General features: G+C 42.3%; 1 protein-coding gene across 3 annotated transcripts in view; it reads left to right on the forward strand.

Moving 5' to 3' along the window:
- The window catches only part of LOC308096135 (IQ motif and SEC7 domain-containing protein 1-like), a 276,690-nt gene extending 256,350 nt beyond the window's left edge, over window positions 1-20,340 (forward strand). For 2 of the 3 annotated variants that reach the window (XM_080443434.1, XM_080443432.1), the window contains 11 exons: window positions 300-461; window positions 1,686-1,808; window positions 4,855-5,021; window positions 5,927-6,066; window positions 6,940-6,969; window positions 8,166-8,291; window positions 8,846-8,945; window positions 9,783-9,944; window positions 12,153-12,329; window positions 15,128-15,177; window positions 17,496-20,340. In XM_080443434.1, the coding sequence (XP_080299560.1) occupies window positions 300-461; window positions 1,686-1,808; window positions 4,855-5,021; window positions 5,927-6,066; window positions 6,940-6,969; window positions 8,166-8,291; window positions 8,846-8,945; window positions 9,783-9,944; window positions 12,153-12,329; window positions 15,128-15,177; window positions 17,496-18,107 (1,849 nt within the window). In that variant the 3' untranslated portion in view covers window positions 18,108-20,340. The remainder of the gene's footprint in view (window positions 1-299; window positions 462-1,685; window positions 1,809-4,854; window positions 5,022-5,926; window positions 6,067-6,939; window positions 6,970-8,165; window positions 8,292-8,845; window positions 8,946-9,782; window positions 9,945-12,152; window positions 12,330-15,127; window positions 15,178-17,495) is intronic. The other variant, XM_080443433.1, reaches the window with a different exon arrangement.
- The last annotated feature ends 3,486 nt before the right edge of the window (window positions 20,341-23,826 follow it).

Below are 23,826 nucleotides of genomic sequence, written 5' to 3' on the forward strand. Positions count from 1 at the left end.
GCAAAACGCACCGCGTTGTAAGCTTGTAGATCTGCTTTTTTCCCCACTGTTTTTCAAAGTGAAAATTAAAGTGGTTAAGTTTGTCTGTGGTTTTTTTAAATAAATATTTAACCTGTGAATGAAAAGTATTAACAAGAGCTTGTGACTAAATAGTAACTAACTATATTGAATCCAATGGAACACAGGTTTCTTCTTTTTTTTGTCCATTTCTTGAAAAGTAACGTTTTTGGACATACAAGGTCTCCATCCGACAGGGACGATAATATAACGCATGTTTATTTTATTTTTTTTGTTTTCAGGAAGCCAGAGAAAGGCATCCAGTACCTGACAGAGAGAGGGTTCGTTCCTGACACGCCCGTGGGCGTGGCTCACTTCCTGCTACAGAGGAAAGGTTTGAGCAGACAAATGATCGGAGAGTTCCTTGGCAACCGACAGAAGCAGTTCAACAGAGATGTCTTGGAGTGAGTATGATATCTGATTTCATTTGAACCACTTAACCACTTAAACCCCAGCATCTGTATTGTGGGGGAAGATTTTGCTGAATATAGCAGATCGAAAAGCTCACAACGCGACGCTTTGCGTCGCGTTGTGAGCTTGTCGATCGGCTATTTTCAGCGAAAGCTTATCCCCACAATAACAGACAACAGAAAACACACTAGTATAGAGCCCTGACTGACTCCACTCAACCAAATGGTGTTTATAAGTGGTTACGCCTAATATACTTCATCATACAATGTATACTGGAAATAGCTGATCTACAAGCTCATAAGCTTGTAGATTTGTAGATTTGTGCAATTTGTGCAATTTATTTAGATGCCCAAAAGGCCAAAATAGGGCTGCCTGGTGCACTTGCGTATGTGGTAAGTGCACTTACCATATGTGGTAAGTGCACTTACCACATGCTTCCTGTGAGTTGCAATGACCCGGGTTCAAATCCAACAATCTTTGTTTCTACACTCTCCTGTCTAATAAAGCAATACAAAGCGCCACAGAAAAAAATATTTCTTAAAATGATTTAAATCAAAGTGGGGGGAAATGACAGGGAAAGAGTGATGCTGTTTGGTGGCACTGGGAGCGGATGTTGTGCCCTGGGGCCGCTGGGGGCGGATGTTGTTCCCACGGGACACCGTGGCCTACTGTCATATTGGAGAGAATTTAATAATAGAACTAGAGATGCAGAGTGAGTCACAGTCAGAGCAGGAATCTCCCCCCAAACTCAACTCATGAAGATGCTTCAGGTGATAAGGAACTATAAAGACATAACATAAAGGAAAATAAACTCCCTGCATGCTGAGATGCCTACATTTTAATTGTAACTGGGATGTATCAAGATGGCGGGAAGTCCCTAGTTAACCTCACATGCACACAGATCTAATCTACAAATACAATCTGGTACACAGCTAGGATTTCATCCTTTCAAAATGTTGTCCTTCTTGTGTTTTTGTACAAGATCAAATAATTGGTTCAGAGGAGGAAGCTGCAGAGATCAAACCATGCGCTGTTTGTCTGGTCTGGTCCCAGTGTTTGTGTTCTTCCTCCTATCTAATCTCTTCATCTCCTCCTCTGTGTGTGTGTGTGTGTGTGTGTGTGTGTGTGTGTGTGTGTGTGTGTGTGTGTGTGTGTGTGTGTGTGTGTGTGTGTGTGTGCGTGCGTGTGCGTGTGCGTGTTCATGCGTGTGTATGCAGCTGCGTGGTGGATGAGATGGACTTCCAGGGAATGGAGTTGGACGAAGCTCTCAGAAAGTTCCAGAACCACATCCGTGTTCAGGGAGAGGCGCAGAAGGTGGAGCGGCTCATCGAAGCCTACAGGTCAGAGCAGTGCTTCTCGAGGTGGGGTCTGGGGGGACCTCCCAGGGGGGTCCTTGAGGGGGTTCCAGCTGGTTGATTGGGGTCCATGGTAACTCATGGGGTCCATTATTGGGTCCACAGTTCAAATATGAATGACAAAGTGTGAGAATCACTGGTTTACAGCTCACATTGATTGGGTGTACCGAACAAGACACAAGAGATGTGCCAATTAGTATGATAATGAGGCTGAAGAGTATACATTCTGCAAAAACACATTGGAATACGATTTGTCTGTGCCCCCCCCCCCACACACACACACACACACACACACACACTTCCCCCTTTGGATCAATACCCTAATAACCTATGGCCTTCATTATTGGTTGCTGAGCTCCGTAAATAGAACATGAAACCGATGTAACGTTACATGCAAGAATATTACACAACATACATATACAATACATACATAGGTACATACTTTACATGTATACATACATACTTTACATACATGTATACATACATACATACGCTATTACATACATACCTACACACACACACACACACACACACACACACACACACACACACACACACACACACACACACACACACACACATGCATTGTTAATGAAGTGAAGTGCGTGTCCCAGATTCCTATAACATCTGTGTGTAAACAATGAGTCTCCTTGACCTTAAAACGAGGCTACAGTTGCTGGAGCCAAATGCACTTTGGCATGTGACCTGAACGTACACATTAATGGCTGTTGTGTATCTGTTTTGATACTCAAATGTATTGCCTCTCTATCAATGTGTATATACAGTATAGTATCCAAGATTATACAGTTTTGTCGTGTTTTTCCATCGTTTTTTTGTTTTCTCTTCAATTCAGTTCAGTTTCAGTTTGTTAGTTTTGGGTAGTTTCAAGTTTATTTTTTATTTTTGTTTCAGTATTAATTTTAGGGGTTTTTTTAAACAGGGAAGTTCAGTATAGGTATTACAATACACACACTACACAACTGACTCACAGTCATGTCTCAATGAACAAACTGTGTGAACCAATGCTTCCTCATGCTTGCTGTGTTGACAGATTTGATCAATAGACTAAAGCTAAATACTATTTCTTATATTTTTGTTATAACTTAAGTACACAATATCGTTATTTATTTATTTCGTTTGTTTTTCTATTTATTTAGTCTTTTCATGCAACAATTTCTTCTTTTTTTCACACCTAGTTTGAGTTTTTGGTTTAGTTTGAGTTAAATCTAATAACCTTGGTAGTAAGTGCCTGTGGCTGTGTTTACCACTGGAGCATCTGAATGATTTATTGATACTTGGAGGCAGCCAGTGGTTGCATTACTGTAGCTTGAGTAAACGTTGCAGGTTCTCACGCTATGATGAAAACACATGACGGAGCAGAAATATCCACTGACTGCATTTTTAATTAACCACTTAACTCTTTAACCACTTAACTCTTTAACTGCCAGAGTAAAAGTGTAATAGTGTCACCCCCAGTGCCAGCAAAAACTAGTGTTTGAAAAATCATGGAATATTTTCTGTGAACGCTGTCCGCATGGAGATTGCCTCATTACACGCGCGCGCATCTCGGGAGTCTCTGGAAAAAAAAATATCCGCGCGCGATAATCCATTGCACAGCTGTGGCCTGTTGAATGTGCCTTGTTGACCGTAAAGCAAGAGGAACGGAGATATAGGGATTTTCCCTCAGGAAATAAACTTTTTTTTTAACTTCCGGGTCAATTGATGGAGAAGGCCACTATATTTCCACACTCAGTCTGACGTCTGACGTCATCTGGCAGTGAATGCATCATTCATAAGGTAGCCAACATCGTCATCTGGTGGAAAACCAACACTGAAAAGCCCCAGCACGTCTAACACGCACGTCTTGGCACTGTGGACTAAGTGCCAACGGACGCGTCTACACGACCATGGCAATCCAAGAGTTAAGCCTTATTCACACATATTCAAAAATAGCGGATCTACAGGCTCACAATGCATTGCAGATGTGACGTGAGCTTGTACAGTAGATGCCATATTTAAAAAACGTTCGAAGATTTTCAAAATTGAATTGGGTTCGGTTTAAAGAATTACACATCATCACCACTCGTCGGATAATCCGGGAACCCATTCAGTGTTGTTTTTTGCCTCAGGGGGGCGCCACCTCCTTCTTTAGTGTAGAAACAGGAACTCGGTTTGGCTCCTCCCCTTTTTCAGTCCACTTCCTCCCGGGTGCTTCTGTGTTTATTCCTACTGACAACTACACGTCTAGGGCAGTGGTGCTGAGAGATTACTCGTCGGATGACCCCGGTCAACTAAGAATATAGGGTTCAAGTAGTTGATGTGTCTAATTTTTACCAGTAAGAACATACATGGGCAACTGGAGGCCCGGGGGCCACATGCGCAATACTGATATATTATTGATTTCAGCTGTTACAATTCCAAACATGCAAACATGACCCGTATTTGTATTTAAGTTCATAAAGTTCAACTTAACTCTCTCAGTGCCAAGCCCCGAGTTATCCCAAGTTTTTTCTGAATGCCCTCAGTGCCAGAACGAAAAATCCTGAGTAAAATAAAAAAAAATAAAAAAAATGCTGGCAGTTTAGAGAACATATATATTTTTTTTCCATTGGCACTGAGAGAGTTAAGTATAACTAAATGCATTTTACATTTGAACAAAAATTTACTTTTCAGGATTCCAATTCAAAAATAGCCAAAAAATAATTCATTCCAATTCAAAAATAGCCAAAATAGCCGATCTACAAGCTCAAAACGCGTCGCACTGCGACGCGTTTTGAGCTTGTAGATCGGCTATTTTTGCTACTTTTGTCACTGGCAAAGTAACTTTACGAAAAAAGTAAAAATACGGAGATAAGAGGTGTCTGCCCGACAATATGCAACGTGGCCCTCTGGAGTGAGTGTGGAAATATAGTGGCCTTCTCCATCATCAAAGTCGCCCGCACACCCCTGAGTATGAACATGATTCATAATGAGAGCTTAATATGATCAGACGCATAACATCGTCCTCTTGTTTTTGTATGGTGTCTTTCAGTCAGCGCTACTGCATCTGTAACCCTACGGTGGTGCGGCAGTTCAGGAACCCCGACACCATCTTCATCCTGGCCTTCGCCATCATCCTCCTCAACACGGACATGTACAGCCCCAACGTCAAGCCGGAGAGGAAGATGAAGCTGGAGGACTTTGTGAAGAACCTGCGAGGTAAACGAGAGTCAAAGCCTCGCTCATACACCTCGCAATTTGTTGTTATTTTTGCAATGTTTAGTCTATTTGTGGCTTAACCCATTAAGACCTGAGGCGATTCTTTAAAAAAAATCTAAATCCTAACAGTTTTTTGAAAAAAATATTAAAAATATTTTTTCGCGATTTTTCAAAAATAGCAGATCTGCAAGCTCGTAGCGCGGCACTCGGTGCCGCGCTATGAGCTTGTAGATCTGCTATTTTTGAATAGCCAAAGAAATCTAAAGTGACACAGATGCGTTCCAGGTATTAATGGGTTAACTGGGAGGGGGGGGGGGTTTAGAGCGGTAGTTAATACAGCGTCACAATAATTTTAACCACTATCCATTTATATTTTGGCTATTCAAAAATAGCAGATCTACAAGCTTGTACATCTGCTATTTTTTTGCTAAGTTTCTGGAAAATGTTTCAGATAGGGGTCCGCAGCCAAATGCATATTAATTTGGGGGTCCTTGGCACGAAAAGGTTTGAGAGTTCCTGGGGCGGCACCAGAGTGAATATAGCGTCGCAATCATTTTAACCATATTTTATACTTTGGCTATTCAAAAATAGCAGATATACAAGCTCATAGCGTGGCACGAAGTGACACGCTATGAGCTTGTATATCTGCTATTTTTTTTTAAATCTTGAAAGTTTGTGCAAATCTTTGAATAAATGTATATTTTTTTAAAGCAAACATTTTTAACTCAAATCTTGCTTCTGGGGGTCCCTGGCACAAAACATTGTCAGATGGGGGTCCGCGGCCAAATATATATCATTTTTGGGGGTCCTTGGCATGAAAAAGTTTGAGAACCACTGCACTAGAGTTCATGTGGTCAAGAAGAGTATTTTACACATTAAACACACTACTCTCCCCTGTTGTCAAGGTGTGGACGACGGTGAGGACATCCCCAGGGAGACTCTGGTCGGCATCTACGAGAGGATCCGCAAGCGCGAGCTGAAGACCAACGAGGACCACGTCTCCCAGGTCTCCAAGGTCGAGAAGCTCATCGTTGGAAAGAAACCGGTGAGTCTTCTTCAGTGATGTGACCGTCAGTGTTTCATGTTTTCGTTTCTGGACAGTTGCTATAGCTTATCCCTTCCCGTCGACCTTTTTTTGATAGCTGCTAGTGTACTATTCCGATAATATCAATGTTGGTTACTTGTCATTATGTTTCTGCTATTTAGATTTGTTTTTCTTTGACCACAAATGTTAAGAATGTTATTTTAGATAGTATGTTGTTTAGACAGATATTATATTAGCAGTAGCATTGGCGTTACAGTGCAAGGTTTACTTTGCGCTTATACAGGAACATCGTTAGTGTTTATTTAATTCCAAGAGTTTACAAATGGAGCCAGATCGACCCTTAAGACAGACAGGCAGACACACAAGACCCTCTTCTAGATCAGTGGTTCTCAAAGTGGGGTCCGGGAACCCCCAGTGGTCCTTTGGGGGATACCAGAGGGTCCCCAGACCAATTGGTTTATATAGACTCACAATCATTTTAACCACTTTAACCATATTTTATAGTTTGGCTATTAAAAAAGAAAAGAAAAAAAATAGCAGATATACAAGCTGATGAACAAAACCACTTATCTCCACTTTTTGTTTGTTTTTTTTATTTCCTGAAAAATGAACATTTTGGAGTTAGCTGGTTTCTGCCCGCTAGCAGAGACATCATTTTGGGGGCCCTTGACATGAAAAGGTTTTTAGAAGCAGCTGTTCTAGATGGCTTGGCCCCAAGGTGCTATGTCAGGGGGATTTTTTTTTTAAATGTCATTCTGACCCTGGAGTGTTGTTTTGACATCCTTCTTCATAACTCTTACAGAGGACATTGTGAGTATGCAGCCGTGCATAAATATATATATAACCCACTCTTCTCTTCTCTTTTCCTTTCAGATTGGATCACTACATCATGGACTGGGATGCGTAAGTAAACTAAATGACTCATCATTTTGGGGGTCCTTGGCACGAAAAGGTTTGAGAACCACTGCTCTTTGTGGGTATAAAGTAACAAAGCTTTACTTGGACGTGGTGCAGACAGAGAGAGTCAACACGTATAAATTCCTGAGTGGCATTGAGCTGCACTGGGGCGTGTTGCAGCGCCAGGCTGCACTGCAGATGGCCGTCTGTCACATGCAGAACAGAACAGAACACAGGCTGTGTTAGTCATGAAGAGCTAGCACACACACACGGAACCGTCTCCACATGTATAAAACATCCATTTTCTACTAGAACACTTTCATTATGCGAAACAATGACACATGTGAGCACAGCTTAAGTACCGCATAGGCATGAGTTATGTGTTCTGTTGAGCATTGATTTTTTATGTGACAGTATGAATTAGTGTTGTAAATTGTAACATCTCCCCACTGTGGACATCATGGAGAATGCAAGACACTCCTTAAAAGGGTAGTTCACCAAAAAAATACTTATTTTCTATCAATTACACAACCCATGAAGCCTTGAATTCATGGAGATCTTTTAGTTTTTGTCGCATTCCTAAGCCAATAATTTGATGACCGGCGGAGTCTCTTTAACTCAATGGAGACTCTTTTGAGTCTCCATTGAGTTAAAGAGACTCCGCCGAGAAATCGATAGAAAAAAGACCACCTTCAACCACTGCAGATGTGCTAGTTGTATTGTAATGACACACTCTTACCAAACAGATTGGTTATTAAAATAACGTTTTATTCATTAAAATGAATTCCAGATTGCAGCTTTAACCCATTAAGACCGGGAACCCATCTGTCTTTTTTCTTTTCTTTGGCTATTCAAAAATAGCAGATCCACAAGCTCATAGCGCGGCACCGAGTGGTCGTCAAACATTCTTTTCGAATACCCAAAAATATCTAAAATGACAGAGATGCGTTCCCGGATTGAACGGGTTAAATCCTAGTAACAGGGAGGGAGGCTGACGTGTGTTTCTTATTATGACTCAGTGGACTGAGGTGTTGGTGTGGGTGTGTGTGTGTGTGTGTGTGTGTGTGTGTGTGTGTGTGTGTGTGTGTGTGTGTGTGTGTGTGTGTGTGTGTGTGTGTGTGTGTGTGTGTGTGTGTGTGTGTGTGTGTGTGTGTGTGTGTGTGTGTGTGTGTGTGTGTGTGTGTGTGTGTGTGCCTCTATAGGTGTTGTCACTGCCCCATCGCAGGCTGGTGTGTTACTGCCGGCTGTTTGAAGTACCAGACCCCAACAAGCTGCAGAAACTGGGCCTGCATCAGCGGGAGATCTTCCTGTTCAATGACCTCCTAGTGGTGTGTTCTCCTCTCCTCTCCTCTCCTCGGAGTATACGGGCCGCTGTGTAATCTGCTTATTTATAACGCTCGAAAATACTTTTTTCTAGTATATATGTATTGTGTAGGACCTCAGGGAAGTCACTGCAGTATTCTTGTCACACGAGAGCCACCGTAGTGTTGTGAAAGTAGTTTTTGCTGAAATCACGTTTGAAATCTCGTCTCGCGAGACTTCCGGAAGAGTGTCTCCCCCGGCTCTTCCGGAAAAATCCTAGTCCAAAATTCTCCTTTAATGATGATGTAACATGGAATATTTTCAAAACAAATATATGAAATTGTGTTTCTTTAAAACCTGGAAAAGTTTTCATCTGACCATCTGACGGCGTGTTAAGTGGTCAGATTGGTGGGCCGCGAATGCTTTTGAGATTTTCAAGTAGGCCCTGATCCAGAAAAGGTTTAAAACCACTACTCTATAGACTATCTTATAATATCTTACTGTAGTGTATTACTGATAGTGACATTCATGCGTCATCATATCACTTGTTTCTCACACCTGCTTTTTTTTATTAACTCAGGTAACCAAGATCTTCCAGAAAAAGAAGAACTCGGTGACCTACAGCTTCAGGCAGAGCTTCTCTCTGTACGGCATGCAGGTCATTCTGTTTGATAATCAGTGTAAGTCTCTTCTCCTCGCTCGCTCACCTCCATAGAGCTCACAGTGTATGTGTTTACATACACTGTGTATGTGTTTACGCTCTGGGTTTAGCTCCATCACACATCTTAACAGACATGAGAAAAGTCAAGCTGATGGACTGTTGTTTACGCTCCAAAGACTTCAGACAGACTTCTCACAACATGTCTTAGCGTTTGTCGTGATCAATGCACCATGCAGTGTTGATTTTGACAGCAAATTTTGATTTAGTTTTAGTCAGTCATTTGAATAAAATAAAAATGTAGTTTTAGTCATATTTTAGTCACCTGATTCTTTTTTGTTTTTGTCTAGTTTTAGTCGACTAAATCTAGAGTTGATTTAGTCGACTAAAATGTATTGTGGCGGTGCCTTGATGGCGTCGTAATGGATGATTTTACACTTGGTTGCATGCTGAAAATAGCCGATCTACAAGCTCACAACGTGTCGCGCTGCGACGCGTTGTGAGCTTGTAGATCTGCTATTTTCAGAGAGCAACACCCGAGCGCAACCAAGCATAAAATGACTTGTCTTTTAGTTCTACTGGATCTCTTCTCCACTAGTCCCTCCCTGACATTTAAATTGTCTATAGTTTTAGTCATCATAGTTTTTATTTTGTTTTTGTCAGTGAAAAAAGGGAGTCAACGAACATTTTTCGTCATAGTTTTAGTCGACGAAATCAACACTGGTACCATGTGTTAATCTCTCTCTCTCTCTCTCTCTCTCTCTCTCTCTCTCTCTCTCTCTCTCTCTCTACCTCTACCTCTCTCTACCTCTCTCTCTCTCTCTCTCTCTCTCTCTCTCTGTTAACCCCGTCGGTGCAGATTACCCAAATGGAATCAGGCTTACATCAGCCATACCAGGTGCGGACGTCAAAGTCCTCATCAACTTCAACGCGCCCAACCCCCAGGACCGCAAGAAGTTCACCGACGACCTGCGGGAGTCCATCGCCGAGGTCCAGGAAATGGAGAAATACAGGATAGAGTGTGAGCGGACCCCCCCCCCCCCCCCCCCTGCCTCCCCTCCTCCTGCTTCACACTGCTCCTCCGGGCAGAGTGAAGTAGAGTAAAGTAGAACCAGGCCAGGCTCTGTTTATGTGGGAGAGTGTTTACACAGTCCACAGGACGCCTCCCAGAGGGACGGCAGTTATAGTGAGCACCGGGCACACTGTGAAACCCACAGAGTGTACAACACACATCATGGAACCCTTTACAGCACACATCATGGAACCCTTTACAGCACACATCATGGAACCCTTTACAGCACACATCATGGAACCCTTTACGGGTCCAGATTTGACTGTGTAGTGTAGACACTAGGCTCTTCAGTTATGGCAAAACTGAACAGAATGTTGGAAAGGTTTTTTGGGTTTTTTTTTTTTTTTACGACGTGGCACCTAGTGGGCGAGCCATCTTGATTTGTGTGTGTGTGTGTGTGTGTGTGTGTGTGTGTGTGTGTGTGTGTGTGTGTGTGTGTGTGTGTGTGTGTGTGTGTGTGTGTGTGTGTGTGTGTGTGTGTGTGTGTGTGTGTGTGTGTGTGTGCGCGCGTGCGCCTAGTGGGCGAGCCATCTTGAGTAGTGTGTGTGTGTGTAGCTAATCTCGCAAACCACTAGTCCAATCAGATGCATGCTGCTGCCAGTAGGCTGAAGGAAGTAAATCTATTTTTCACATGATTTTGGCCATAATAATAATTCATAATGTCAGATCCGCCGTCCCTCCATGCTTGGGCATCAATAGATTGTGATAAGCATGACATGAGAGAGAGAGAGCCACAGGCATGATCAGAGGAGATGGGGGGGACTGGAGTGTTTAGCGTTATGTGAATCAGGTAGCTGTACCTGTAGCTGTAGGTGTCAGACCATGAAGAGCTTCAAAAGTTTACCAATAAAATCTTAAAATCAATTCTAAACATGACTGGCAGGGGGCGCCAATGGCCAAGTGGTTAAGGCGTGTACCACATAGGCTTTGATGCCTGACAGCATGTCCCGGGTTTGACTCACCATCTCCGGTTTACTTCCTGTATCTGCGCGAAGTGGGCGACCGGAAGCAGGTTGGAATCTAATCATTCCACACGGGAGAGTGAACGTGAACACATGCTTCTAAACCATTCTTTAGCTTCATGGTCACTGAACTAAAATATTAGACCCGATCGTCACAAGACACACAGTATTCCCCAAGATTTTCATACTAAAAACATTTCAGACAAATCAGGAGAAAATCTACTTTATTATCAACATTTCTCTGTCCCAGCAACACACTTTTTTTTGTAAGATTTATTTTTGACAGTAGGCTGACATGAAATGGGGAGAGAGAAGGGGAGTGACACACAGCAAAGGTTGTCGGGATCGGGAGTCGAACCTGTGAAACGCTTGACAGCGTATCACGGGACACCTAGGCTGGTAATCCAGCTTAGGTGCCCCAGCAACACACTCTTGTGGGATATAGCCAGTGGTGGAAAGTAACTAAGTATATTTACTCAAGTACTGTACTTAAGTACAATTTTGAGGTATTTGTACTTTACTTGAGTATTTCCAATTTCCAATACTTTTACCTCTACTCCACTACATCTCAGAGTAGAGGCAAATATTGTACTTTTACTCCACTACAATTATTTGAAAACTTTAGTTACTAGTTACTTTTCAGATATAAACTATGATATAATGAAACATACATTAACCACTTTAGCCCTATTTTATACCTAGGCTATTTGAAAATAGCAGATCTACAAGCTCTCAACGCGTCGCATCGCGACGCGTTGAGAGCTTGTAGATCGGCTATTTTCAAATATTTAGTACTTTTACTTTTGGTACTTTAAGTACATTTTGATGCCAATACTTTTGTACTTTTACTCAAGTAAATTTAAATTTTGGATTTTTACTTGTAACAGAGTATTTTTATATTGCAGTATTGGTACTTTTACTTAAGTACAGAATTTGAGTACTTTTTCCACCACTGGATATAGCACCAGTAAACACATAGGACGTTCGTGAGATTTGCCAGACACGATCTTAGGAGACCATTTGTAGGATTTGTGTACCGTTTCACCTCTAGCGGCTCCAATTGGGATGGCAGATCTTCCTAAATTAACCATCTTTGGTGTGTAGTGCAGCTAAAACCGGGGCTATGATGAGTCATCATTGCGTAAAAAAAGGAGTAACTGACGTCACCTTGCCGCCCCTTTCCCCCCCTTTACAGCGGAGCTGGAGAAGCAGAAGGGGGTGGTCCGACCGAGCATGTCCCAGAGCTCCGGTCTGAAGAAGGAGGCCGGCAACGGGGGCATGAACCGCCAGAGCCTGGACGACACCTACACCATGGGGGAGGGCCTCAAGAGGAGCGCCCTGAGCAGCTCCCTAAGGGACCTCTCTGACGCAGGTACCCCTCGGTTTTTTTAACCAACCAACCAACCACAGTGTTTCATTTAACTGAGAGAGGGTTACAAATGGAACCAAATGTAGCCTTAACCCTTTAAGACCTGAGGCGATTCTTTAAAAAAAAATCTAAATCCTAACAGTTTTTGGAAAAAAATCAAAACAATTTTTTTTTCACGATTTTTCAAAAATAGCAGATCTACAAGTTCATAGCGCGGCACTCGGTGCCGCGCTATGAGCTTGTATATCTGCTATTTTTGAATAGCCAAAGACATCTAAAGTGACACAGAAGCGTTCCAGGTATCAATGGGTTAAGGGTCCACAAATGGAACCAAATGGGCCCTTAAGGGTCCATTTGGTTCAATTTGTAACCCTCTCTGAGTTACAGACCCTTAAAGAGTCTGTTTAGGGTCCATTTTTTTGGTACACACTCTTTGAGTTAAACTAACGCTGAGGATTTTTACTGTGTGCCGTCTGCTTTGTGCCACGAGGGGAACATTGTTTAGGAATGGCTAAATGTTGTTCCACACAGCACCGTAACTCGATGTGTGGATTTCAACCACTGAACCCCATCGCCAGAAAATCTACCACGATCTACTTGTAGATCGGCTATTTCGTGGGGAGAGATTTGGCGTAGAAGGAAACGAGCAGAAACCAAGTACAGAGCCAACTCGTGCCCGTTTCACTAATCCACCATCTCTTATAGGCACAAAGATTGGATCGCTAGGTTTGGACATTGTATCTTTTCTTTTTATTAAAGCTACAATCCGTAAGTCCCGACAGAGAGAGAAGGTAATCGCACCAACGATGTCTGAGCTACAACAAAGACGGCAACACTTCCTAGTGTTCAATCTGGTGTGCCGTGTGCTTCAAATGACTTTATTGACTTTGCCATCTAGTGTAGGTGTCCTACACAGGGACATTTCGGCAGGGTCGAAATGTCTCAATGGCTTTATTCATTAAATAAGTCCCGGATTGTAGCTTTAAGTATAGACATACTATGGTATGTTTAGAGCGACTTCAAGCCCTAGCATTTTACAATGGACTTGACAACGGAACACAACTAGTATACTGTTTGGAAATACAGGCGTAGTCCATTTCTATACATTATATTTGTCTTTTGATTGATGAATGAAATTGATGGGCAGTTGTCACCCCTCATTATTTGAAATCGGTTTGTTTATGAACAATTCCATTTATGTTTGTTTTTTTCATGTCACATGTTTACCTGTCATTCCTAAATTGTGTTCCTGAAAACATTCCACGAGAAGAAGCCTCCCTTGCCTGATCTGTATTCTGTACTGACTCAGAAATCACTGGCCATTCAGTCATCTCGTCTCACGTTATATATTTGTGAAACTAATCAAAAAGAATGCAGTTGTGATCTGTGGCGTTCTAAAAAAAATGTTGCAACTTAATTTAGCTTCGGCCTCGGTGCTAACAATCATTTCCACCCATGAATATCGGTGTCCAACATACAGTAGCGCCTCCGTCTCCGAAGCGATGTGCTTTGAAAACGTACATTTCATTCATTACTGTGTAATGTTATGTTATTGGTTGATTAACTTGATACCAAAAGGAGATCCAGTCATCAGGGGTCCTGTCTCACTCTCAGTGACGCAGTAAAGATCATATCCTCCGTTACTTCATTTACAAAACGATATTGGTTGTTCAGTCAGTGATGAACTTAATAGAAGTGATGAGCCGTCCACTTTTCTCTCATGTGTTTTATTGTTTTGTTCTGTTTAGTTTTTTTGGTTGAGAACTTTCTCTATGCAGGATGTGGCATGATAGTGGGTTCATTGTTGTGTAACCAATGTTTTATTTAATTTCTCCTTTCTTGCCATATTCCATTTCATGCGTACTTATTGTTATTTCCATACACATCAGGGTTGTTTCCTGGTTATGTGTGATAATAATCAGTCATGTATCATTGGCTGAGTGTGTGTGTTTGCCTGTACATCCCACATGCCATTGTATTGCTTTTGATGTCTCTCTTCTCCTCTGTGACTGTCACTACTGCTGGATTCAAGCCACCCTTTATTCTCCTTAATGACAATCCTCATCTTGTGACAACGTTAAGATCCGGTTGTCACATTGTATCGGGACAAACTCACCGAGACTCTCTAGGTCATCTTCAGGTGAAAAGTGCACCATGTCTCTCAGGGACCATGCACGCCCGTCAGGGAGCGTCGATCTTAACTGAGATTCATGTTGACTTAGGTACATTTCGATTTGAGCTTTCGACTTAGTTTAGAGGTGAATGACACAGGACGATGTTCTAGATATTGAATGAATCCGAGTTGAGCCCTGAATTAAAACGGAGAAAGAAGACTACACCCTTAACCCATTGATACCTGGAACGCATCTGTGTCACTTTAGATGTCTTTGGCTATTCAAAAATAGCAGATATACAAGCTCATAGCGCGGCACCGAGTGCCGCGCTATGAGCTTGTATATCTGCTATTTTTGAAAAATCTCGAAAATATTTTTTTTAATTTTTTTTTCAAAAAACTGTTAGGATTTAGAAGACATTTCTAGAATCTTCTCATAGCCACAATACTCACCCACCTGTTTCCCCCACACTCTCCCAGAACCAACCAACCAACCAACCAACCAACCAACCAACCACCCCATTGATTCCCTTATCCCCTTTTTCTACCCACATTTGTTACCTTATACGCACAGTCACAATCTCCTGCACTGCTCCCCTATGGGACCGGAGGGCTTACCCTTGAGCCTCTGTAGTTGATCCAGGAGTACTGTCCATCTCTAATCTGTGGTATTGCATGTCTCGGGCAGGCAAACGGGGGCGTCGCAGCAGTGCAGGATCACTAGACAGCAATATGGAAGTAAGTTGGAAGCAGCTGGTATCCAAGCTACTCTCTATGTGATGATGTGCACTGTCAAAAAAACACACCATTGATTTTTTTTTTATTGTTTTGGTCTTGCACCCTCTTTGCTTCATAGACAGTTCATTCGTTGTTGTTGTTATTTATTTTTTTGGATCATTTATTTATTTTTATTCCTGGGATGCCTTTATTTATTGCCGGCCTGCCTTCGGTTAGTGTGCATGCGTTGGGCTGCCTTGCCTCTGATCCTGCCCCCTGTATGGAAGTCACAGTTCTCCTGTTTTTGGTCAAGTTATGTGGCCAATATATGAAACAAAGCATGACTCTACTAACCCCCATACACCCCCACCCCTCCTCCTCCTTCAGTCCCTCTGTCCTCCCCCCTTGCTGTCTGTCTGTCTTTCTTATCATTTCCTGTCTTTTCATTCACTCACGTCGAGCAGCCAGACTTTTCTTTCGGTCCTTTCCTTCCCTCCGGGCGGACACAGGGGTGCTAGTTAGAATCTGTCTGCAGCCCCCCAGGGCCGGGTCTGTTTCTTTTCTTATCAAAAAGGCCAGGGCCAGGCAGGAACATACTGTACTGTACTGTATAGTAAAGCCCTTTACAGGTTTTATTAAAGATGTGGATTTCATTCATTCACCTTTTTATTCATTCCATGTGTCCATGAAGTCCATGTTGCTGGGTTGAAGTCTGGATCGAAACCCTCTGACAAATTTCATTCTACTTTCAAATAAAGTCCCACCACCACGGTCTCTCTGCAGTCGTAGACGAAGCGTCAAGCATGTGACAAAGGATGAAAGGAAAAGCCTTAAAAACTGATGGGATTAGAGCAGCGGTTCCCAACCTCGTCTGGATCAGAGCCCACTTGAAAATCTTGAAAGCGTTCGCCGGCCCATTTGACCACTTCATTCATCCATTTGACCACTTCAACACGGCCGCCCAAAGTACGGCTGTGTTAAGTGGTCAGATGGGTGGGCCGTGAGTATTTTCAGAGCAGGTTTATTTGAATTAGTAATCAATTGATTGCGTTCCGGCTTGGATCAATGGAACTAACATAGTACACTTTTAAGTTCCTATTTCTCTGTATCACGATAACACATTTTTAAAGGTTTTTAACCCATTAAGACCTGGAACTGTGTCATTTTTTGATTTGAGTTAAAAAAAAAGCATTATTTTACACTTTGGTCTATTCAAAAATAGCAGATATACAAGCTCATAGCGCGGCACCGAGTGCTGCGCTACAAGCTTGTAGATCTGCTATTTTTGAAAAATCGTGAAAATGTGTGCAAATCTTTGAATATATATTTTTTTAAAGCGAACATTTTTTACTAAAATCTTTGCTTCTGGGGGGCTCCTGGAACAAAATATTTTGATGGGAGTCGGCGGCCAAATACATATAATTTTGGGGGTCCTTGACATGAAAAAGATTGAGCAAAAATACAGTGACTTTATAAAAAAAGTTTTTTTTATAAATGTTATAATATCAATCAAATCTTAGTGTTTTTCCCAATTATTTGGGGGGGCCCACTTGCAATATCCTGACGGCCCGCCAGTAGGCCCCGGGCCAGAGGTTGGGAATCGCTTAATTTTTTTAGAAGAAGAATTGATGTCTTGTGTAGAACCGGAGCCACAGACCAAGGGGAACAGTGTGAAGCAGCCAGTGCACAACCAGAGCTCCGTCCCTGCTGCCTCTATACTGCTGTCTAGCTGAATGCTATCCCAGTGTGGATGGAAAGTCTGCCTGTTATACACCCTCTGCATGTGGCTTCTGAGCCTCCATCGATTTTAACATTGTGCATGTGTGACTCCCGGCAGGTTCCCAAAGTGTTTCGACTGCAAGTGAAGAGAGAAATGGCATTTATTTTTTGCTCATGTCTTTGTCATTATGTAGCTTATTATTTTAAAGTCTGGATTTAATGAGCCTGATTTATGCATAGTTGTACGCTGGCGTCCTGCATCGAAAATAGATATTTTAGGCGCGGGACACCGTCGTACGACGAAGTGTAAATGAGTCATTAGATTTAATTTGAGTCCTAAAGCTCTTACTGTAAACATTTTTTGTGATGTTTGGCCATCAATAGAGGCATGAAGTGTGGTCAAAGGTGAAACATTCATGTTCTCTCATTTTTTTTGTTTGTCATTCGCATGCCCAATAACATTTTTTTTGCTACTTATTGTTTATCCTAAACATGCCGTCTGTATGAATCCTTCAGGCCAGGTGCAATAAGGCACCTATTAGCGTAGCAAACGGTGCAAAGTAGAACTTGCATAACTGTCTGACCTGGCACGTTGTTGTACCTCCCTTTTTGTCCTGCAGGGGTCCATCATTAGCAGTCCTCACACGCGCCGGAGAGCCACCACTCCGCGTGAGGGCGGCGCACCCCGCGGCCATTCCTCCATCCCCAGCTCCGCCTCGACCGGGAGCATCCTCGGCTCGCTCTTCGGCAGCAAACGGGGGAAGCCCGCGTCTCAGAGCCACCCTCCCATTCCCATTCAGCAGCACCCGCACCCGCACCCCGCCCAGCAGCAGCAGCAGCAGCAGCAGGGTGGGCAGAACCCCACCCTTATATCCCACAAGCCCCACCCGTCCAACCTCCACCACACGGCCCAGTCCGGGCAGCCCGCTCACCCCCACCACTCCCAGTACTGCCAGGTCCAACAGAACCCCCCGCCCTACAACCACCACCACCACTACCACCCCCCGCCGCACACGCAGTTCCACCAGCACCCGGCCTACACGCACACCGCCGCGCACCAACACACGCACCCGCCTCCTCCGCAGCAGCAGCAGCAGCAGCACAGCCACCACAGCCAGCATTCTCACCACGCCTCACACTCCCAGCACGGCCCCCACCACCACAGTCAGCAGCCGGGTTCGGCGCCCGGCGGACCCAAACCCAAACACAGTGGCATCAGCACCGTGGTGTGATGTGTTGTTTTTTTTTCCCTCGCGAAAAAAGAGGGAAAAGGGAAGACACGGGGAAAAAAGTAGTAGTGTGAGAACTCGATGAAGGAAAGGCAACTGCTTTACACCAAAGGGACTGACTGGCATTAAAGTCTGCATAACGGCCTGTCCACTGTGTTTTAACTGCTGCTGTGGCGGAGACGGATCACAGGCAGTCACCTAGTAACCCTACAACTCCCCAAATAATATGCAGGATGGAAAACCGGACTCAAATCCTCCGCTAAGGGGCCTTTGCTAAGCTCATCAGGGCTCCACGGGGGGTGTTGTGTGTAGGAAAATGCCTTTTAATTTTCCATAAAAACTCCCACCTCGCTACCCAGCCGTGATGGATGAAGCGGAGCGCTGGTTTTCTCGACAAGCCACGACACGCCATTTGCTCCATTCCTTCCGATAGCGCTGTCTTCCCTTCAAGATAATCAAGAGGAGAAAGGCATCCTGGGTTTAGAAAGTCGTAACGGATGAATAACGGTGGGAACGCTTTCTCTAAAAAAAAAAACAGCGATGGCATATTATATTGTACACAGTCTTTCTGAAGAAGCTAACTTTCAACACTGCTTTCTTGGGTTTGCAGATGCTATATTATCATTTAAGAACCGCTACTTGTTGTTGCCTCCTGTAGAACTCATACGTAGTGAAAAAGCTAGATATAATCATTTCACACTACCTTGATCAACGGACAGGTAAAACAACTGAGTGAACCGGCTCAGTCGTAGTAGTTCTAGTGCTGTAATTAATGTAGACGACAGCATATATGTGTTGTCTCTTTAGCTCTCATAAATAAATGTGCCAATTACTAATGCATAATCTATTTAGTCAAGACTTCATGTACAGTATATTGTGCGTAAAGTAAAATTGTAAGATTATACTTACATCAATTATTATTATCAATGAAATGAAGTTTATCAGTATTATACTGGCTCTATGGTAACAGAACACAATACAGTACATCTGAAAAGGAGAGAACTCCCATTCAGTCTGGCCTATGATATAATCGATTATGGAATCGTATTATTATTTTTTTTGCCTTTTCAATTTGATCAAGAGCCTCTGGATGGCAGCTGTAGCGTACGAGTCCTAAAGTGTGGGGCTGGTTTTCGGGGGACGTTTTCCTGGTTCCGCTCGGAGCAGATGGTTCCTGTTGATATGCTGGGTCGTTTGGTCCCCTTTAAATCTCAGTTTACCACTCATACTGTGGCTGCTTAGAGCTGTATAGACTAGTGAGGCTTCGTAGTGGAAGGTGTGAGATTTCTTTCGACTTAGAACGGCACCTTTTGGACCTTTTCAGACAGTTTGAGTGTACTTCAAGGCGTGTGGCTTCAAGTCACATCACAGATGGACCCCACAGATGGACCCCCACAGAACATGTTGCATCGTCTCGTTTCTCTAACCACTTTCCACCTGGTGTTCCTATTTTAGGCATGTCCAATTTAATAGCGAAGATAGCAGATCTACATCTACAAGCTCGTACTTGTGAGCTTATAGATAAGATAGTATTGCTAGTATAGTATTAGGGCTAAAGTGGTTAAATATGCAACAGCTGCTTTCCCGACTCTCAAAACAAAAACAAATAAACAGTACCACGTTTAAATTTAGTTTTTGCCTTGATAAATACGTTTTTTTTGTTTTATTCACCAGACAGATTTGGCGAGTGACTAAAATCAAGCTCTTATGTAGTGAAGTATTTTTTTGATTTAAATTTGTTTTGTTTAGTTTTTTTTACACGTGCAATATCTTTGTCCTGATTTTGTACATTCAGAACAAGCAAAGGCGTCGATCCCTCCAGACAAGTCTGTTCGTTTTCACGTTGTGTTATTTATTTATTTAGCTTCGGACCCCTTTGTCAGTCTTTTTCGGAGTAAATTAATTGTGACTGTCCTCATAAGTCTCTGAGAGGTACGGTCTTGGAGTTCAGTGGAATGTCTTATAAGTGATTTTTTGCATGTAATGTTATTGATGTGAGGCTACTCTCTGCACATTGTATAACAAATCAGTGTTACCATAGCGAGTTTAAGTGCAATCATGTTAAAAAAACAGACTTTGGACTGAGAGTCTGTCATCATGTTGTCCAGGAAGAGATTCAGGTGAAAAAAAATTATTAAAAAAATATCTTTTTTCATTTCAAGAATATATAAATACTAGAGATCCCAGTGGAAAGAGGAATGTGTGTATATATTTTAATAAAAGGAATATGCTTCCCTTTGGGCTGAAAAGAAATATTTTGCTGGATAAGCACACGTGAAAGAACACTTTCATTTTTTTCAGGAAATGCCGATATAATACATTGAAAAGCAAAACAGAGCAAAAGGAACTGTGTGTATGGTATGTAAAGAATAACTTTATACATTCTACAAATAAGAGTCTATTATAGTGAGAGTCAACTGTTTGTCCCAATATTCAGGTTGTAAATGTATTTTAACATTCTTGAAGAAAAATCATTACCATAAGTCAAGCGTATATACTCAACATAATTTCAAACGATGGTGAACACTCACTGTTATGACACACACTCAAGCAGAAATTCAGAGGTTAAAAACATATCTTTATATATGGGACATTAATGGTCAGTTGAATGTGTCTTTCTATTGATTTATATATTTCTTCTATGACTCTGATCTGATATCTCGGGATGATGTAAAACAAAAGCAAAAGAACAGACATCTCTTTATGTTGGTGTGTGTTGTCGTGCTTCTAATGTCCACGGTCATCCTTAATGTGAGGAGATAAACCCCAACAATGCACTGCATGATTCTGATGCATCGTGTATCCAAATTCACTGTGAGCTTAATGGAGAAGGAGAACAAAAAAAAAAAGACTAAACTATAAATACAAGTTTTGACATCTGCACAGTCAAATCCTCCGTGTTAATTTAACTCCAAGAGTGTACAAATGGAAGCAAATGGGCCCATTTGTATACTATTGGAGTTACAAACCCTTCCATGTAAGGGTCCATTTGGTTCCATTTCATTTTTTATTAACACAACACAATGAATTTTACTGTGTACATTTATTTCTTATTTGATTTTTTTGGTTTCTTATTCATTTTGAATTTCCCGGTGTTGACTCGCTCTTGCTGTTCTATGTTGAAGCTGATAGTTGTTGGAGCTCGGCATGCATTTTCATCCACTTAGCCATTTGCAAAACAAAAAAAAAGCAAACATTGAAAAACCCATTGCACTTCTGGTGAGATTGCCGAAGGGCGTTCATTGTGTAAATACGAGGGGGAGTTTGATGTGCAAAAACTGAAGAACTTGTAAACGAGGGGGTTTATCTAAATATTATGAAGTTGTAAAGGGACCAAGTTGGCAAAGAGGAAAAAACGCTGTTGTATATAATGTGTATATTATCTCTACTCTATTCTGATATCCAGGATGTACACATCATCACCCGAGAGGTTGTCATGAACATATCGCTTGTCTCTGAAACTGTCATTTGCTATAAATCTCAAAAACAGACTGTTAGAAACCTTTTTTTGCCATTCTGCATCCACTAGAAACCTCTCACACTCTCTATCTCTCTCTCACACACACACGCACACACACACACACACACACACACACACACACACACACACACACACACACACACACACACACACACACACATACGCAGCACCTGCAGTACATCTAAATGCATACAGATACATACATGCACACATCATTGCTGCAAGATGTTCTGTCAGGCGCGAGACACATTTAAAAAAAAAAGGGAAAGAACAAGAGTGGCCTCATAATTTCTATGTGCATTCTGTTTGTACAGTGAGTAGTGACTCGGTAAGACCCCAGTTATTGTAAAACTTCAACTGTGACGATGTTGAGAACACAAAATAAACAAATATATGACTTATGGTATGCAGGTCTTGTTCTTGGGTCTATATTGTAAAATACTTTATATACTATTCGATATAAATTAGGTATCTCCTAGATTAAAGCAAGGGGGATTTTCTTTTTTGCACTACAGTTTATGTTGCTTCTTAATATGCATTTTTCGTATCTTCTTCCAGTCACTCTTCATGTTACAGCTCTTCCACTAGAGGGCATATTACATTGATAAGGACCTCAGTAGGAATATATGTGCTATTGCACCACCTATTGGTTGGTTGAGTGTTGTTCACCCACAGTGCAGCAGTGTACCACTCTGGCAATTTCTTAGGCTCAGATAGTTTACCAAATTTTAGTGTGTCTTGTGCAACTACATAATATTGGCATTTCTTGCTGGATGGAGTACTCTTAACATGAAGACTAAAATATAAGAGTTGGGTCCCCTTTCTCAATACAGACTCCTGTTCAACTTCAGTTTTATTGTCAGGGTTATCACAGGTTTACAGGTGTAAAGACAAAATCTCCATCATTTTCAGTTTTCAAGGAAGGGGAAAATAATAGAGATAAAAAAAGAAAAACAAGATTGACCCAATCCACACAGCCACTGCTCCCCTGCACCCTATGTGCCCGTCTCTCTGATGGATGGATAATTTGTAATTATGAACCCATGATTTTCAAGATTAGCTTTTTTCATTAAGTAAAATCTGAATGAATGTAATAATCCATATCTTTCAATAAAGAAGTGTTTTAATGCCATCTGTGGCCAATTCTGTCGGAAGTTCCCAATGGGCGGTAGTGACGGGGCGCATCCGGTGGAACCCGGAATTACACTAAATGTAAACAGGAAGTAAACCAGGGTGAAAAATGGCGTTCGGCCACAGACGGCATTAAAACACTTCTTCATTGAAAGATATGGATTATCACATTACACTACTACCCCGTAGACCCAGTTAACATTTGGGGCTCGGCGGTAAGCACCTTTATTTTCATTTTGTACAATGTTTGGAGTGTCTACGGGGCATAGTGCAGAAAGTCCAGGTCACTATGGGAAGTGCACCCGACAACTCTCGTAGATTGAAAACGTCAGAATCATAAATACGTCTACGAGGGTTGTATAATGTATACTACAGCTAGAGTTACCTTAAGACGCATGTGCACACGCACACAAGCCACGCACGCACATGCACACGCACATACAGTAGCTACTGACAGTAGGCAGGTTTGGGCATTTCAAACGAGATTTCACATTTTTAATAAAACATTTTATGAATGCGAGAACAATGGCTTCTAATATAGAGCAGGCTAACTTTCCAGGGGCCTATTACGCGAAAGGAGAATTAAATAAGCCTGGATTTAAGTCAAATCCAGGTTTGACAAAGTCTGGTCCATACAGCCTGGCATGCACGTGTCGTGCACACATAGACATGAAAGTGGCCCCTGCCCTTTTACCCGTCGGTAAAAAAGTGCCCTCTCCAGACTGATTTTTTTTTTTTTTTTTTTTCAAACCCAAAAAGAAATTTCAACTGCCCCTTGCGGCCTATCGGTAAAGCTGACGGAAATGGCAGTGGATGTGTTCCTAGCCTGTGTTATTAAAGAAAAACGGGCGACAATGACCAAAACTCAATCGAAAATCGCGATCGAAAACCGGCAAAAGTGGCCGTTTTCAAGTTGTTTTGGCCATTATCTCTGGAACGGAAGGTCCAATCTGCTCAGTTCAAAGCTTGTTGAGTGCGTGACTTTGAGGACATTAAGCACGTTATGATACTGTCTCGGGTTTTTGGGCCTAAAGGTATGGTAATTGTTCGTAAAGTCCAATAGGTGCCCTTTTGAAATTCCAGCCCCTGCCTCTCCAAATCCTTCTGCAC

The sequence above is a fragment of the Gymnoscopelus braueri genome (genome assembly GCF_963280865.1).
Source record: "Gymnoscopelus braueri genome assembly, chromosome: 12".
Lineage (NCBI taxonomy): Eukaryota > Metazoa > Chordata > Actinopteri > Myctophiformes > Myctophidae > Gymnoscopelus > Gymnoscopelus braueri.